This window comes from Columba livia, chromosome 3 (genome assembly GCF_036013475.1).
Source record: "Columba livia isolate bColLiv1 breed racing homer chromosome 3, bColLiv1.pat.W.v2, whole genome shotgun sequence".
Classification (NCBI taxonomy): Eukaryota; Metazoa; Chordata; class Aves; order Columbiformes; family Columbidae; genus Columba; species Columba livia.
The window spans coordinates 21601211-21616330 of NC_088604.1; the positions used below are offsets into that span (position 1 = coordinate 21601211).

At 44.8% G+C, this 15120-nt stretch overlaps 1 protein-coding gene across 1 annotated transcript; it reads left to right on the top strand.

Moving 5' to 3' along the window:
• Positions 1 to 6135: 6135 nt before the first annotated feature.
• FAM110C (family with sequence similarity 110 member C) lies at positions 6136 to 14787 on the top strand. Its single transcript, XM_005506806.3, has 2 exons — positions 6136 to 7503; positions 10865 to 14787. Exon 1 carries the CDS (start codon positions 6367 to 6369, stop codon positions 7462 to 7464), a length of 1098 nt encoding a protein of 365 aa, XP_005506863.2. The 5' UTR covers positions 6136 to 6366; the 3' UTR covers positions 7465 to 7503; positions 10865 to 14787.
• The last annotated feature ends 333 nt before the right edge of the window (positions 14788 to 15120 follow it).

Consider the following 15120-nt stretch of genomic DNA (forward strand, 5'->3'; position numbering starts at 1 on the left):
TGGTTTTAGCCTTAGATTAGGTGAAAGGGCTTTTTCATGACCAATTATAAAACTAGGCTAATAGTGCTTCCCCAAAGGAAAACTGTGTGGATAAACATGTTGATATGTGATAGAGATGGCAGTAATGCTGCCTAAAAATGCATAAAGCACTTAAAGAAATGTCCTGACCCATCCATGTGTTGGGTAAATTGACCACATATGAGCTTGGCTGGTTTGTAAAGGGTTTTGCAACCACCAAGAGATGCAGTTTTACAACTCTAAGCTATGACTGTGGGAACATTTATCCAACTTATGCATGACAGAAGCAACAGTAAGAACCTTTTATTGAGTGCAAAGTTTATTATAACACGTGTAACATATTCATTCATAAAGGCTTTCAATTCAAAATTCAAAGGATCTCTTTCTGGACCAAGCAGAGTTGTTCTGGGAGTTAACTAATTTATTTCCTCTGCAGCATCATAGCTGTTTTTCATTGTGAAACTGTCTCATTCCCATCCTTTTATACATTATTCAATGAATTTGACCACTCTGACAACATGTTAGATAGAGTGTCACGAGGATGGAGCCAGGCTCTTCTCAGTGACAACCAATGATAGCACAAGGGGCAATGGGTACAAACTGGAACAAAAGAGGTTCCACTTAAATATGAGAAGAAACTTCTTCACAGTGAGGATGACAGAACACTGGAACAGGCTGCCCAGGAAGGTTGTGGAGTCTCCTTCTCTGGAGACATTCAAAACCCGCCTGGACACGTTCCTGTGTAATATCACGTAGGTGTTTCTGCTGTGGAGGGGGGATTGGACTAGATGATCTTTTAAGGTCCCTTCCAATCCCTAACATTCTGTGATTCTGTGATTCTGAAGTGATGGGGGTCTGCCTCCACTGAAATCTTGGATGTACAGTGCTCAAGCCTCAAGCCCTAAACTCCTGCCTGAAGATGCGCAGGCATGTCTATATCTTCCATTGTTTGAACCTGAGGGTGAATCATGACCCTCATTGGGTCATGTCGAAAGGCCTGAAATTTCCACACTGGAGACATCTAATTAGAAACCGTTCATTTCCACTCTGTGGCTGCTTTACGTCACCTGAGTGCAGCAAACAGGACACCCGGTGGCACTGCTCAGTATGTCACAGAGGGATCAAGCCACCTTCTGATCTGGACTGCTCCTGCTCTTCAGGCAATCCATGAGGCCAGGCCCCCAAGAGCTGCTGTGAGGAGAGACCTCAGCCCTGGGACACAACTGCACTGGGTTTCTCCAAGATGAGAGTGTCACATTACTGTTAGGGCTTGAGATCCCCCTTCTTTCATCATAGAATGTCCTGAGTTGGAAGAGATGCACAAGGATCATCGAGTCCAACTTCTGTCCCTGCATGTGACAACCCCACAGTTCACACCATTTGTCTGAGGGGGTTGTCCAGTTGCTTCTTGAACACTGCCAGGTTTGAGGCCATGACACCTCCCTGGGGAGCCTGTTCCAGTGCTCCACCACCCTCTGAGTGATGAACCTTTTCCTAATGTCCAACCTGAACCTTCCCTGGCACATCTTCCTGCCATTCCCTCAGGTTCTGTTATTGGTTGCCAAAGAGAAGAGTTTAGCACCTGCCTCTCCTTCTCCCCTTGTGAGGAAACTGTAGACCACGATGAGACCTCCTCCTAGTCTCCTCTTCTCCAGGCTCAACAAACCGCCCTCTCCTTGTTTTTTTCCCTCCCACTGCCATGGCTTTGTTTCTGCCCTTTAACTACTATAAATCAAAGGAGTGACACTGACACAGGGAGCGGGGTGGGAGCAGTAGACAGCAATGACCTGAGCTTTGCACACACTGTACTTTTTACCAAGTGTCACGTTGCTGCAGCTTTCCTGGCATTCCAGTTACTAGCAGCAGGAAAATGTGCCCCAGACACAACTCTTATTAAGACAAACAGAGTGAGAAGTGGTTCGTCTCACCCTACATAAAAAGACAAAAATTCAACTATTTTGTATTTTGTGATAACTTTAAACGCTTAGAGTTTAAAGGCTTAGTGTGTGCAGGATTTGCTTCTTTTACCTTTGCTTAATGCTTTGCTGCCAGAGAGAGACCAATGCCAGCTGACAGGCGGAGGGATGAGTGCTGCTGTGCCCTCTGATTCGTCCATTTTATTGTCAGCAAGCCCGTGCTGGGCCAGGAGCAAATCTTGTTTGATTGGAGCTCTTATAACACACTAAATTTCACTCTGCTTTCCAGAAAGAAGAAATGCAATGGCTGTCTCTTCTTTGAACATTTTAACAGTGTATCCATAAATATAAGAACTAATTCCAACACATTATATATAAATATTTCAAATAACATAAATTCTTAAATACCTGACCTAAATATATTTAAAATATCACATGACTGTGCAAATGCTATATTAAAGAACCTTATCAAAGAGGAGACAAATTCTGCTGCTCACAATGTTTTCTGACCCTGGGAAGACTCTTCTCCCACTTTAAATGTCATTGTCATCACCCAGGATTCACAGAGAGAAGTATCTCACATATCAAGAAAGTCAGCTGAAAAGGGCTGTTGTGATTTTTCATGAGAAATTTCTTCCCACATGCACTTTGTAGAAAAATCAAGACTCTCTTTTTCCTTTCTCAGTGACAGGGGGAATACATGAGTTGAAAGTGAAAAATGTTCCCTTGAAAGTTTCCAGGTTTGTCTTTCAGGGTTTTGCTTTCAAAACCTAGGTGATTTTAAGTTAAATGAAAATTTTCATGTTTAAAAAACTTTTTGCAGCCAAAATAGTCAATAATTTTCAATTGTTTTTGTGTATCAACTCTAAACTAAAAGCTATTGTCCAGTGACAAAAATACATATCTGCTCTTCCTAGTGGCTTCTGCATGTAGCAAGGAGTGAATAAATAGCTTTAATAAAGCAATGCATTGGAGATGCTTAATAAGATCCCTTACTTATGCTCATGTATATTCATTCTTCTCATTATTTCAAATGAATGCAAACAAATCACATCCGAGGTTTTGTTGTGAGTTCTTAAAGCTCAGAGATACAAGGTACAAAAAACTGGAACAAGCACAAATTAAAATGCATGGAGGAATATGAATGTATGTTGTTACTTTATATGCTGTCACAGAACTCCAAGAAAACATTGAGGGAAAAAATTAAGCCAAATTTGTCAACATGGGGATAGGAATGAAACCTTAATCTCCTCACTAAATTCATCACATCTATTGTCTTATTGCTAAGAGTCATTGTCAGAAGAAATTACCCTTCTCTATAAGCCCTGCCTTCCATTAAGGATTCCCTGGTAATTAACTGTGCTTATACTTTTATTATTATGAATTAGTTTTTGAGGACATTAAATTTTTTCATAAGCTCTAGCTTTATATCAGTAGAACGAAAAAAAATTGTCAAAAAATATGCCCATTTATGTATCCATAAGGATTTCACTCTAAGGGATCACAAAGGACATCAAGGGTTTCAGTGCTGATTCAGGCAAGGACCCTATATGGGATCCTTGCTGCAAACAGGCAAAACTATGTGTTAAGGGGCTTATGGAGTTCAAACCTACATGTATAGGAACAAAGAGGATGCAACCGTAGAATCATGTCGGCAAGAGAGTATTTCTGTTCTGTTTTTCTGAGCAGGTCTTCATTGAAGAGCTAGCCCAAACTCTTATCCCTGGGTTGCTTTTAACCCTTTCCCTGTCACAGCAAGAACCTCTCACCCAAGTCTGCTGGGCTTGTCCAGGGCAGTAGGCTGAAACGTGGCCAATACTTTCAGCATGACTGGAGAAACCACTTTGTGTTGAGGGCAAAGACGAAATCACTCCGCGCTCATAACACTCAAAAATGAGAATACAGTGCCCTGCAGCCTGTTCAGGATGTTGGACCACAGTCCCTTGGGCAATAACCCAAGGTTATTAAAACCCACTATTTTTAAATTTAAAAAGATGCAGACTAGATACAAGGATGATATTTTTTATAGTGAGGGTGGTGAAACACTGGCACAGGTTGCCCAGAGAGGTAGTAGATGCCCCACCCTGGAGACATTCAAGGCCAGGCTGGATGGAGCTCTGAGCCACCTGATCTAGTTGAAGACGTCCCTACCCATTGCCAGGGGTTTGGACTAGGTGACTTTTAAAGGTCCCTTACAGCCCAAACTATCCTATGATTCTGTGGTTCTATGAACCACAGCATGGTTCTGGTAGCACACAGAAACTGTGGGAACATCCCCACAAAAGGCGGGTATGCTTCCAGAAGAGTGCAGCTCCACTGAAAGCCCAGCTGCTCAGGCCATCCTTCAGCACTCTCTACTCTCTTATATCTGAATGAGGATAATGCTGGTGCCACTCACATGGCTCAACCATTTGGTGAGAACAGTGTCTGTGTGCAGCAAACACAGCAGGACTCAGTCTGGGTAGCCCCACTCTTGGAGGGATCTATAAGCACAGGAGCTGTTGCTTTCCAATCCCAAAATAAAGCAGCTCCATGCACCAGAGGTACCCAGGCACCCATCACCTGCCTCCAGCAGGTGCAGAGGGGGATGTGTACCCAACATTTGACATACGCTTTTTTCACACTAATGATGCCTAGTATTTTATTTCTCCAGCCATACAGCTATGAGCAAGTTGTTCCTAATGGAAAAGTGGTGTACCCTGAAACTTCATAAAGAGGACAGGGAAGCCTCTAGCCCACCTCTCCCTTTGTCAAATTTTCACAATTTAGCAACTGTAAAGAACAAGAATGAGTCAATCACCACAAAAACATTCTGGTATTATAATTCCACAAATAATAGTTTAAAAATAAAACAAAATAAAAACAACAAGAAGCAACCCTATGTGTGAAAAACCTTGTAGATATAAACTGGCTTTTTTTTTCTATATAAGGAGAAAAGCTATCTGCAATTTAGTTATTAGTGACCCCAGGGAAGGTACATCTCACATGAGATCACATGAGTAAAGTTAGATGCTCAGACTGCCCCAGGTCATTACCTATGGCTTAGGTGTCTAAATTACAGCCAATAGCTCCATCCTGCCTGTTCAGAACTGCCAGCCCCAAACAGGAATTCTGCCACTTTGGAAATCTGCCCTGTGTAAGGGCAAACACTTACAACATGCAATTCAGATTTATGCCATTCCATTGCACTTTACACGTGCACCTCCACAGCACAGCTCTGGGCCACTGACAAATGTCTTTCTGCTGTTGCTGGTGCCCTGGAAAGAGTGGGATGCTGCTGGCAGCAGCTGGGGGCACAGCAGCTGCTGTCTATGGGGTGGCATCAGCCACCACGAGCCATAGAATCATAGATCAGTTTGGGCTGGAAGGGACTTTCAAAGGTCGTCTAGTCCAACCCCCTGCAACGAGCAGGGACATCTTCGACTGGACCAGGTTGCTCCGAGCCCCATCCAGCCTGGCCTGCAATGTCGCCGGGGATGGGGCATCTACCACCTCTCTGGGCGACCTGTGCCAGTGTTTCACCACCCTCACTGTAAAAAAATTTATCATGTCTAACCTGAATCTCCCCTCTTTCAGTTTAAAACCATTACCCCTTGTGCTATCGCAACAGGACCTGCTAAAAACTCTGTCCTCATCCTTTAAGTACTGAAAGGCTGCACTGAATTCTCCCTGGAGCCTTCTCTTCTCCAGGCTGAACAACCCCAACTCTCTCAGCCTGTCCTCACAGCAGAGCTCTTCCAGCCCTCTGATCATTTTTGTGGCCTCCTCTGGACCCCCTCCAACAGGTCCATGTCTTTCCTGTACTAACAGCTCCAGAACTGGACAAGCCAAGCTGCACATTTGAAGCCTTTCCCAAAAATTACAGTGGCAGAAATGCCTTTTAGCACCGCACTCGGTACATGCAGGTTCTTCAGCATGCGGGGCACCGCACCTTGGAAAGGCTGCAAAGCGGGAGGTGGAAGGGGTTGACCCCCCAGAGAAAGAGGCGCAGTGATCCGCCGGATCAGGCCCTAACTCGGCGGCCCGTCCCCAGCAGGCGGCCCGGCAGCAGACGCTCGCAGTCCGCCGCAGCTCCCGCGCACCCCGCGGAGGCGGCTCCGGCACGAACCCGAGCGCTCACCCACCGGGGCCGCTCCCTGCGCCGGGAGTGGCGAGCGCGGCGGCGGATTGGCTGTCCGGGTGGCGGGGCGGGCGCAGCCGCGGGCGGGCGCGCGGGGCGGCCGGCAGCGCGCACACGCGGAGCCCCGACGGGACGGCAGCTGCGGGTGCGCGCGGGCAGCTCGGGCGCGGAGGGGCGCGGGATTTTCTCTGCCCCCCACCCCCTTGTTTGTTTTTCTCTTTTCTTTTCTTTTTCCTTTTTTTTTCTTTTTCCTCTTTTTTTTTTCCCTTCCCTCCCAGGACTGGAAGCGGGAGCCGCGTCCCTGCAACTGCTATGCCAACTGAACTCTCCCGGGCCGTGAGAATGCACGCCATCTCCGACCTCCACTCCTCCCTCACCCTGCGACTCCTCAACAAGGGGCCCGAGTACCTCCGCAGGCAGATGGAGGCCGGCAGCCCGGGCAGGAAAAGTGCCGTGGAGAGGCTGGCAGCCGATAAGGCCAAGTACGTAAAAAGCCAGCAGGTAATCAGCACCAAGCAGGAACCTGTCATCGTGCTTAGCTCAGCCTCAGAGAGCAGCTGCGAGACCTGCTCTGTGGAGAGCAAAAAAATCAGCAGGGACTTGGGCAGAGGGAAGGGGACGAAGCCCCTGGAGCTGGCCAAGGCCGTGTACTCCTGCCGTGCCCCCCTGCAGCACGGCCCCCCCATAGCCAGGCGCAGCACGCCCAGGAGGCAGATGCGGCCGGATTCCCTGGTGATTTACCGCCAGAAATGTGAGTTTGGGAGAGGTCAAAGTCAGGACAGCTCACGGGGGAACTTGGTAAGGAGGATCTTCCAAGGGTCTGTAAAGGAGAAGCATTTGGCTTCCCCTGAGATGCCCAGAGTCATGGAGGACACCGCACCCACCGAGAGCAAAGAGCCTCTCTCAGCAAAAGACAGTGACCGTGAGCCGAGCAACTGTGGAGCGGAGCAAACCATCTCTGTGAGCACTGAAGCCCAAGGGGTATGTACAAAAGAGCATGAGAGACCCTCAAAACTGAGTATACCTCCTGAGGAGGCGAAGGAGGTGAAAAGGAGAGGTCTCCATCGCTCCCAGTCGGACATCAGCTCTCGCTACTCCAAGTCCTTCTCCGAGTTTGATACATTTTTCAAGTACTGTGGCCTCAAGCAGGAGGTCATCGAGGATCTTGGGAGAGAGAACTTCTCTGTGGTATCCGACAACGTCTCCTTCAAGATCCGCAGCATCAGCGTGGCCACATCCGAGAGCGACTTCACGAGGCACAGCGGGGATGAGGGGCTGCTGGAGGATGAACTCACGGAGCAGGTCCCGAGCAGCACCTCTGTGATCGAGCGCAACGCTCGGATAATCAAGTGGCTGTACACATGCAAGAAAGCCAGAGAGACCAACAAGGTGATCCAGGAACTGGTATGATGGCTTCTCTCGCGTGCATTGCAGCCCGGCGATCTCAAGGTGTGTGCAAAGCCTCGCCCTGTCAATTTATGTATTTCTCTTTCCTCTTCAGCAAGCGGTTGGCTTTTCTTAGTTTATTTTAGTCTTTTCATGAAGAGCATAAGGAAAATGTATTTTGTATACTATCTGTTCCAGTGTAGCCTTTTTGCAAAGCAGAAATCCGTATTGTTACAAAAACCAAAGTACAAACAAATGCATAAAGCTTGCCAAATTTAGAGCAGACCCCCCCACATGAAATTAAAGCATCAGTGTCTATGAGGGATGTCTGTCCTTTCAGATTCCTGCTTTGTAAATAGCTTGTTTTCTCTAATTTCTGCTGTATTAAATGCTAGAAAAAAACTTAGAAGAGTATTCAACTCTTAATTACAGTTGCTTAGACAACAGACTAAACTGATACTATCACTAATTAGGAGTATGCAGTATTTCCACTATACTGCTGAAACTATTACTAATTAGGAGTACACTGTATTTATACTGTACTGCTACCGTTTATCCCCTCCTTGCTCTCTTTCACTCTTTATCCCTTGCCCTTATACATAGGCACCCCCAAGGATCAGGGAAGCAAAGCCGAGTCAGTGCTCCTTGCTAGCAGTGTTAATTCCCCCCTAGCTTTCTGTTGGGACCATGAAAGTTTGCTCCAGGTGACCCCTTAGCATTTCACAGGTTTTAAGTTTTGTGTCCTGTTTGACTGTAGTGGATTTGGCTCCTGTGCAGTGGGTTTTGCTGTGCGGTTTAGCACCGGTAGCTGCAAATCAGTTGTGCGGTTTGCCTTGGTTAGAGGGGTACTTCACTGCTTTGAACTAAAGATAATACATATAAACATGTGGCATCTAGGCTTGGAAATCAGTTACTTCACAGACAGAAGCAGAACAAATCTAGGCCAGGTAAAAGGTGATATCATGATTTTAATAAAAGTGGTCTTAATTTTGCATCAAATCTGATAAAGGTCTATATTTATGGGGCCTTTAGAACTGATGATCTAGTAGATAACAGCTTTTTCTCCTTTCAATACACGAAGCCCTTAGGATAAGTACCGCAGCTTACAGTGTGTTATTTAAAAATTGCATGAGTAGGTCTTCATACGAAGGATTACATGTATATTTTCTGACAGGTTGTAACTGGTGCATGAGAAGAACATCATTTAGTGTAGATACAGCTGTTGATAGAGCGTGCGGGCCTTATGAATGTGGACAAATTTAGTGCTCGAGCCTCTTTCCTACATGGATGTGGGGCTGTCACTCCCAGTTTCTTTAATCTATGTAATGCAAAAAATCCATTTACTTACTTGAAATTCGTTTTCATTATGTGAAATTTGGATCACTTTTAAAATTTGAATTTTTATCGAAAGCCTATTTTCTTCCTGCAAGTTGAAGGAGAGGAAAGGGGGAGAGAGAGAGCCATTTTCATGCAAACATTTCAAGCCCTTGTAGATAAGAATGGTTGTCAGGTATCCGTCTGACAACTTAAAGAAGTGTTGTTATGTGACAGATCCTTTACCAAATTACCTTAGAGAGAAGAAAGGGTTCTCCTGAGCTAATAATTTCTCCTTGCTCATCCTGCTGTGATAAAAAGCCAGGGAGATGCACAAAACAAGCGATGCGGGTGGCAGTTTGTGGAGCTCGTTGCAGCTGCTGGCTTTGCTAAACACAGAGCATGGGAGGTAGATTTCACCGCACACAGGAGCCACATAGCAAAAACAACCATGTTTCCATTAAGGAAAGCAAAATAAAAGCCTGTCTGCTCCTGGATGCCCTTGCTGGGGGTAGGGTCCAGCGTCAGAACTGTGGTCATCACTGCAGAGCTTGCTCAGGAGGGACCTGTTGGCCCTTTCCCCATCCATTTACACAGTGCTAAGCGTGTCCAGAACTGCAGCTGAGACATGAGATGCCGGTGACCACCCCAGGGAACACGCAGTCTGCAGAGGAGCTGCTTCACCAGGGTAAAGGCAAGGCAAGAGGGGGGAAGCTGTTTTCCAAGTGCTGAACCAACGTAACTTCACATGGCTTAGTCAGTTTTTTTAATTTAACATCTAAGTCCAAATGAATATTCATATCACATAGCCTAACAGGGTGATGAAAAGACCTCCATGAAGTAAACGGCAGATTTATTCAAGTCTATGGTCATTCTGCAATAATTTTAATACCCAGAAGAAGGGAGTGCTTTACACAGGCAGCTGTTTCCTTTGGCACCAAAATTTTTGGCAGCCTAGGAATCACTAATCTGTAGGGTCCATATTATAAACCTAATTTTAAGCATATTAGGGCTGACTCTTAGCTGATAGACCTCAGCAGCAGCTATGATTGCTTACAGGGTAATTTCTGAAAACTGATAATGTACTTACCATTTGACCACAGATCCAGAAAGTTCAGAAAGGTCAGCTAAAAATACCTGTACACAGCACCCAGAATAAAGGACAAGAGTCATCAAGAGTTACCATAAGTTAAATATTACATTTACCAGACAGTATTTAAGCTGAGAGTTGTTATCATCACATGATTGCAAGATGAGCCCTGTAGTTCTGATTAAATGTTCATCTTTCAGTTCTACACTTTCTCTGACAATGCATCATCAACTCAGACATCTGTGTGTTTTCACTATATCCATGTATTTGTCTCTGCTTAGTTTGCTGACTGGTTATTAATGGGCAGAGGACTCCTGTGTGCTAGGGGAAACCTGCTGCATGGGAGAGCGATGTGCTCTCCCTGGCACTCCCAGGCACATCCTTGAAGGCTCCTCATTTTACACAGAGGCTAGAAATTTGTTGCACCTTCTTCAGGAAAAGAGGCAGAAAGGTGTTTTCCAAAATCGAGCGCTCATTACGAGTCAAACCTTTCAAGAACTGCAGGGCTTTTATGGGGTAGTGATCATCCCATTCATATTTGATGTTTTCCATTTAATTTTTCATGAGCTCTCCAGGACCTGGTGGGGCACCATGTAAGTAAAGCAGCTGACTGAAGGATCAGATCTCATAGCACATTTAATCAGAGTGATGATTGCAGGGTGCAGGTTGTGAGTTTCAGAAAACCGAGGTCCTCAGCAAGATAAGCATTGCTGCTTCTTGGTGGGACATTGCTGAGATTCACCTCTGCAGATCAGCTCCTCTTGCTGTCAGTCCTGCTTGACTCTGAGAAGGGGGTTTACACTGCGTCCTCCTTCCTGGGCTGAATCAAGATTATTCAGCCTTGAGTTTCAGCACCATTCTTAAATGGATGTTCATTATTCAACTGGAAATCTCCTGGGAGGGGAATTTGCTATGTTGGTGATAGCCATAGGCAGCTGAATAAAAGTTTTAGAGTATCACCTTGTGCTTGTCTGATGTGATAAATAATAAACAACACTTTTTTTTTTCCTATTTCTTCAGAATCCTCGACTTACAAGTTCAACAAAACCAGACACAGGAAGAAACTCTTCCATCATCTGGCTCACGACTACTTTGTCCAAGTTTAATATTTTATTGTTGCCTCCTACCCTTGTCCCTGTCCCCTGGGAGCCTCACTCTTGTCACAAGTGCAGGGATGTCCAAGAGCATGGTAACAAGTGGAGGTTGTGAACTGTGCCCCAGCGAGGCAGCGGGAAACGAAAGCTCCTGGAAAAGCGAAGCGTGGCAGCAGCTGCCATCCATGATATTATTCAGCATCAACTGACTGCCCCAGGATGCCAAGCCAGGCCGTGACAGAAGGTCTGTGTTGTGCACTTGTCTCTTTCCAGCAATGAATTTGTCGACAGGGGTGGAGGGAGAAAGTGGGAATGAAGTGGCAATGACCTCTGGGTCAGGCGTTGCCTTGCAGTCAGGGAGGCTCCACCCGGACTTTCAAAGGCTCTGTCTTACCAGGGCTGTTTGACCAGGGCTCATCCTGACATCATTAGATGGTATTTGCTTGGCTGGTGAGGACTAACTGTGGCAGCTTTATCTGGGATACTTGGCAAACACATGGTGAGTTAAATTCCTGCCAAGCCTCTCTTTCTCTGAGGGTATTCAGGCCAAATTGCAATACCTTGTATCCATCTAGTTTGTTCTGTCACACAGTTTGCTCAGCCAGTGGGGAGGAATAGCCTTTAAAACCCTGCCCAAAATATTTTCAGGAGCATGGTTCCAAGAAACAAGTAGTCAAAAATGAGGGAGGGTTTTACATTGATACTGCCTTGCTGCAGAATGGTACAATTCACATGTACCTCACAGGCTCCTCCACTTTGTTTGCAGTACATCTCTGACTCTGACATTGCAAACACTGCAAGGTTTGGCAGCCTGTGGTTTAACACCTTTAATTTTATGCACTGTGAGTGAGCAGTGGGCTTACAGAATCTCATGAGGAAGCTGCATGCCAGGCTATGTGAGGCCACACTTTCCTAGCGTGGGTCTGGAGTAGGGCCCTGCTTGGGATGTGCAGGATGGCATCCCTGCACTGCAAGGCAAGAAGGCACATTAGGGCGCAGCTGTGCCAGGTAAATGTCCTGATGGGGTGAGATACCCAGTGTAGACAGCACCATACTCAGTATCATCAATAAAATGCTTCATTTGGGCTAGCCAAGCTATATGGGTTTTAAAAGCTGATAAAAAGTACTTTGTATCATCATTGTGGTGAATGAATCCTCTACAATAACGGACGGAATTTGCTGGCTGTGCCTCAAACACTTATCCCAATCTGTCATTGCTCACTAGAAAATGTCTTGCTCCAAAGTGTTTCTTTGTGGACATTGGAAACCACAAAAAAATGCAAAAAAAACCCCAACAAACCACCAATCATAGCCAAAGCCAGTTCCCCTTTCAGTGACACTAGTGCCCATCTGTGCGGGCTGCCTTGCTGCTGCCACAGCGACTTGACTGAGGGTCCTGTGGAGGTTAGAAGTTTGTTTTGTTGCCAGGGATGTGGTGTCCTGGTGTGCAGCTTATCTGCCCGCCAGACCTGCAGCGGGAGGACTCCAGGAGCACCAGCCTCGTTCTCCGCGTTCCTCCTGCCTGCACCACCGCAGCTGCCGCCGCTGCCTCTCCTGGCCCAGAACAGCTGCTGGCACAGCCGGGTGGATGCCGAGCTCAAGTGAGCACTCGAGCTGCGTTTCTCAAGTGTTTGCTACTCAGTAAATGCATCTGGAGGAGTGGAAAGGGCGAGGGTTAGTGTCGAGGATTCAATAAAACGTTGGTAGGAGGAGAGGTCACCTATTTTAACATACGCCAATGCTGTGCACTGGAAGAGTTGCCCTGGAAATGCTCAGCAAGCGGTTTAGTTGACATCAGCTAAATTCACAACATCGTCATGTTTGTATTTCCATATGTTTTAAATGTGCTTAACAGTCCCTGGATGGTTAGTTCTCAATTACAGCAACAGTTTGGGAATGCAGGGCATTTGTCATAATTTTCTAATGTTATGTACTAAGGCCTACATGTCTGATGTTGTTGAAATAGGTAGATAACAATTCCAGATAAAATAATTGTTGAACATGCTTTCCACTTGGGAGAAAACTGAATAGTTTGCATGAGTGAACTTCTGCAGACTTAGAGGGAAGGTAGTACATGGGCATATTTTCATCAAATAATGAAATTTCCGTGTGTATTTGTTACATTATTATTATTATTATTGTTAATAATGGATGATTCTCAGAAAACCCCAACCCAAGATGCTGCTAATACGATAAGATTTATGTGCTTAATGTGCAGGTTTTTAAGGGACACAGTCTAGGTTTATTAGTCAGGAATGCAACCTGACATATCTGTTCTTTTCATGCTCACTTTGCAAGGTGCTGTACTGCATAAATATTTATATGCATTTGTCAGAGCTAAGGACTGCTTTTCTTTGAAAATATGGATGGATGACTGTAGACAGCTCAGAGTGTAGGAAAATTCTTTTGCATTACAAATTAGTGCCCTGCCACAGGAGAATTATTTTGTTTTGTTTCCAAGGAAATTTTTTGTTTCATTTTCAAGCTTCTGTTTGTTTTTGTTGTTTTAGTTGAGCAGCTCTCAAAAGGTAAGATGAAAGATGCGTTGGTCGTGAGTTTTCGACGCTAGGAACTAATATGTTTAATTTACTTGGAAGTACTGAACCTCAAAATCAATGAAGGTTTTATGACAGAGGTTAGTGAAATCAGAACTGGTGCCATCCTAAATATTTTTTTAATCCCCCTTTTTGTCTTTGGAGCAGTTCAGTGGAGTTGTGGTGACTTTCCACGCTGATATGTGGCAGGCAAAATTTCCCTGGTTTTGTTCAAACTCTGATAGGAACGCCAGTCTCTCCCAGGTATCATTTACTTCAGAGATTATGTGGAGCTACCTAAGATCTCTCCCTGATAAACTATAGATTCCCTTTATTTAATAATACCTTCAGGGTAAGCTAATAACCTGCCTTTCCCAGTGTGCCAGAACAATGGCAATGCTTCTTTCTCTATACATCTTGGGAATGGGTAATTCAGTATTTTTTCCAAAGAGTAGGAGCTCCTGGCTTAGTTCAGCTCCTGTTACTGTTACATGTAAAGGTTTTTCCTTCCTTTTGCTGGGTCTTTCAATCATATCCCTCAAAATGAGAAGAACTTGCTAATGTTAGTCACTACTTATCTCTTTGTCCAAAATTTTGATTATAAACCACAAGGTTTGGAAGGGGTAGGATTTTTCAACTTCAGTGATAAACCACAGTAAAATGGGCCTTGCAGCATGAACAGAAGTTTTAGCAACTGAACTGGGTTTCCAGTCTTTTGAGTAACCTAAAACTGGAGCTGAGGACAAAGGCAAGTCATAAATTGAACTGTTTTGTTTGACTAGAACTATGTAAACTAAAATAGAGTGCAAGCAGGCAGTGCCACTGCTCTTTATACCCAAGGGTTTCCAGGTGCTTCAATGCTCTGACAAGGGGCAATGTCCATGGCTGTAGTATAACAGGTGAGAGGTACAAAGTCTGTTTTTTATGGCCTGCAAGCAACCATTTGCAATAAGGGTATGAGATAGAGACTGTAATCCTTGCAATATATTGTAAATATTACTGTACATAAATCTATAAGTAAGAAATACAGATTGTTCTATAATACATATATATTACTTTTCTAAGGGATGTAAGCCCTTGTGTTTTGTGAAATCAACCAAACATTATATGTGTGGCTGTTAAGCAGAAACTTTCTCCCAGGAGCAGGTTGTCCTGTCATTGCCTCCTGTGAAGTTTCTTGCATCTGCCTTTGCATCCTTTGAAATGGAGTACTGGTCAGATCTGGTATGGACGTTTTTATGTTGCTATGTTTGTATAACTATAAAATAATCTTTGTACTATTGAATGCATACAAATAAAAATACTGCTCTGACAATTAATGCTTTTTTCTTGAAAAAGTATACTTTTACTTTGCTGTCTCTATTGGGCTACAATTATTTTAAAGCCATGATTGCATTATGGAATTAATATCTCTGTAAGTGAGGCTGATAGTAGGCTGTGAGCACCTGAAAGGACAATGCTTCCCTGGGCCATAGCCAGGCGCCTGGCTGAGAGCTTAGGCAGGGAATCTTGTAGGGAGGTGACACTCATGATAACTGTTAGCTCTTGGTATCAGTAAATTTGAAATGTATGAGGCTACAGCTGTTTCACAGTATTCTAATATTTTTTTGCTGCAGAATACAGCTGAAAATGTATTTTATTTCTGAAG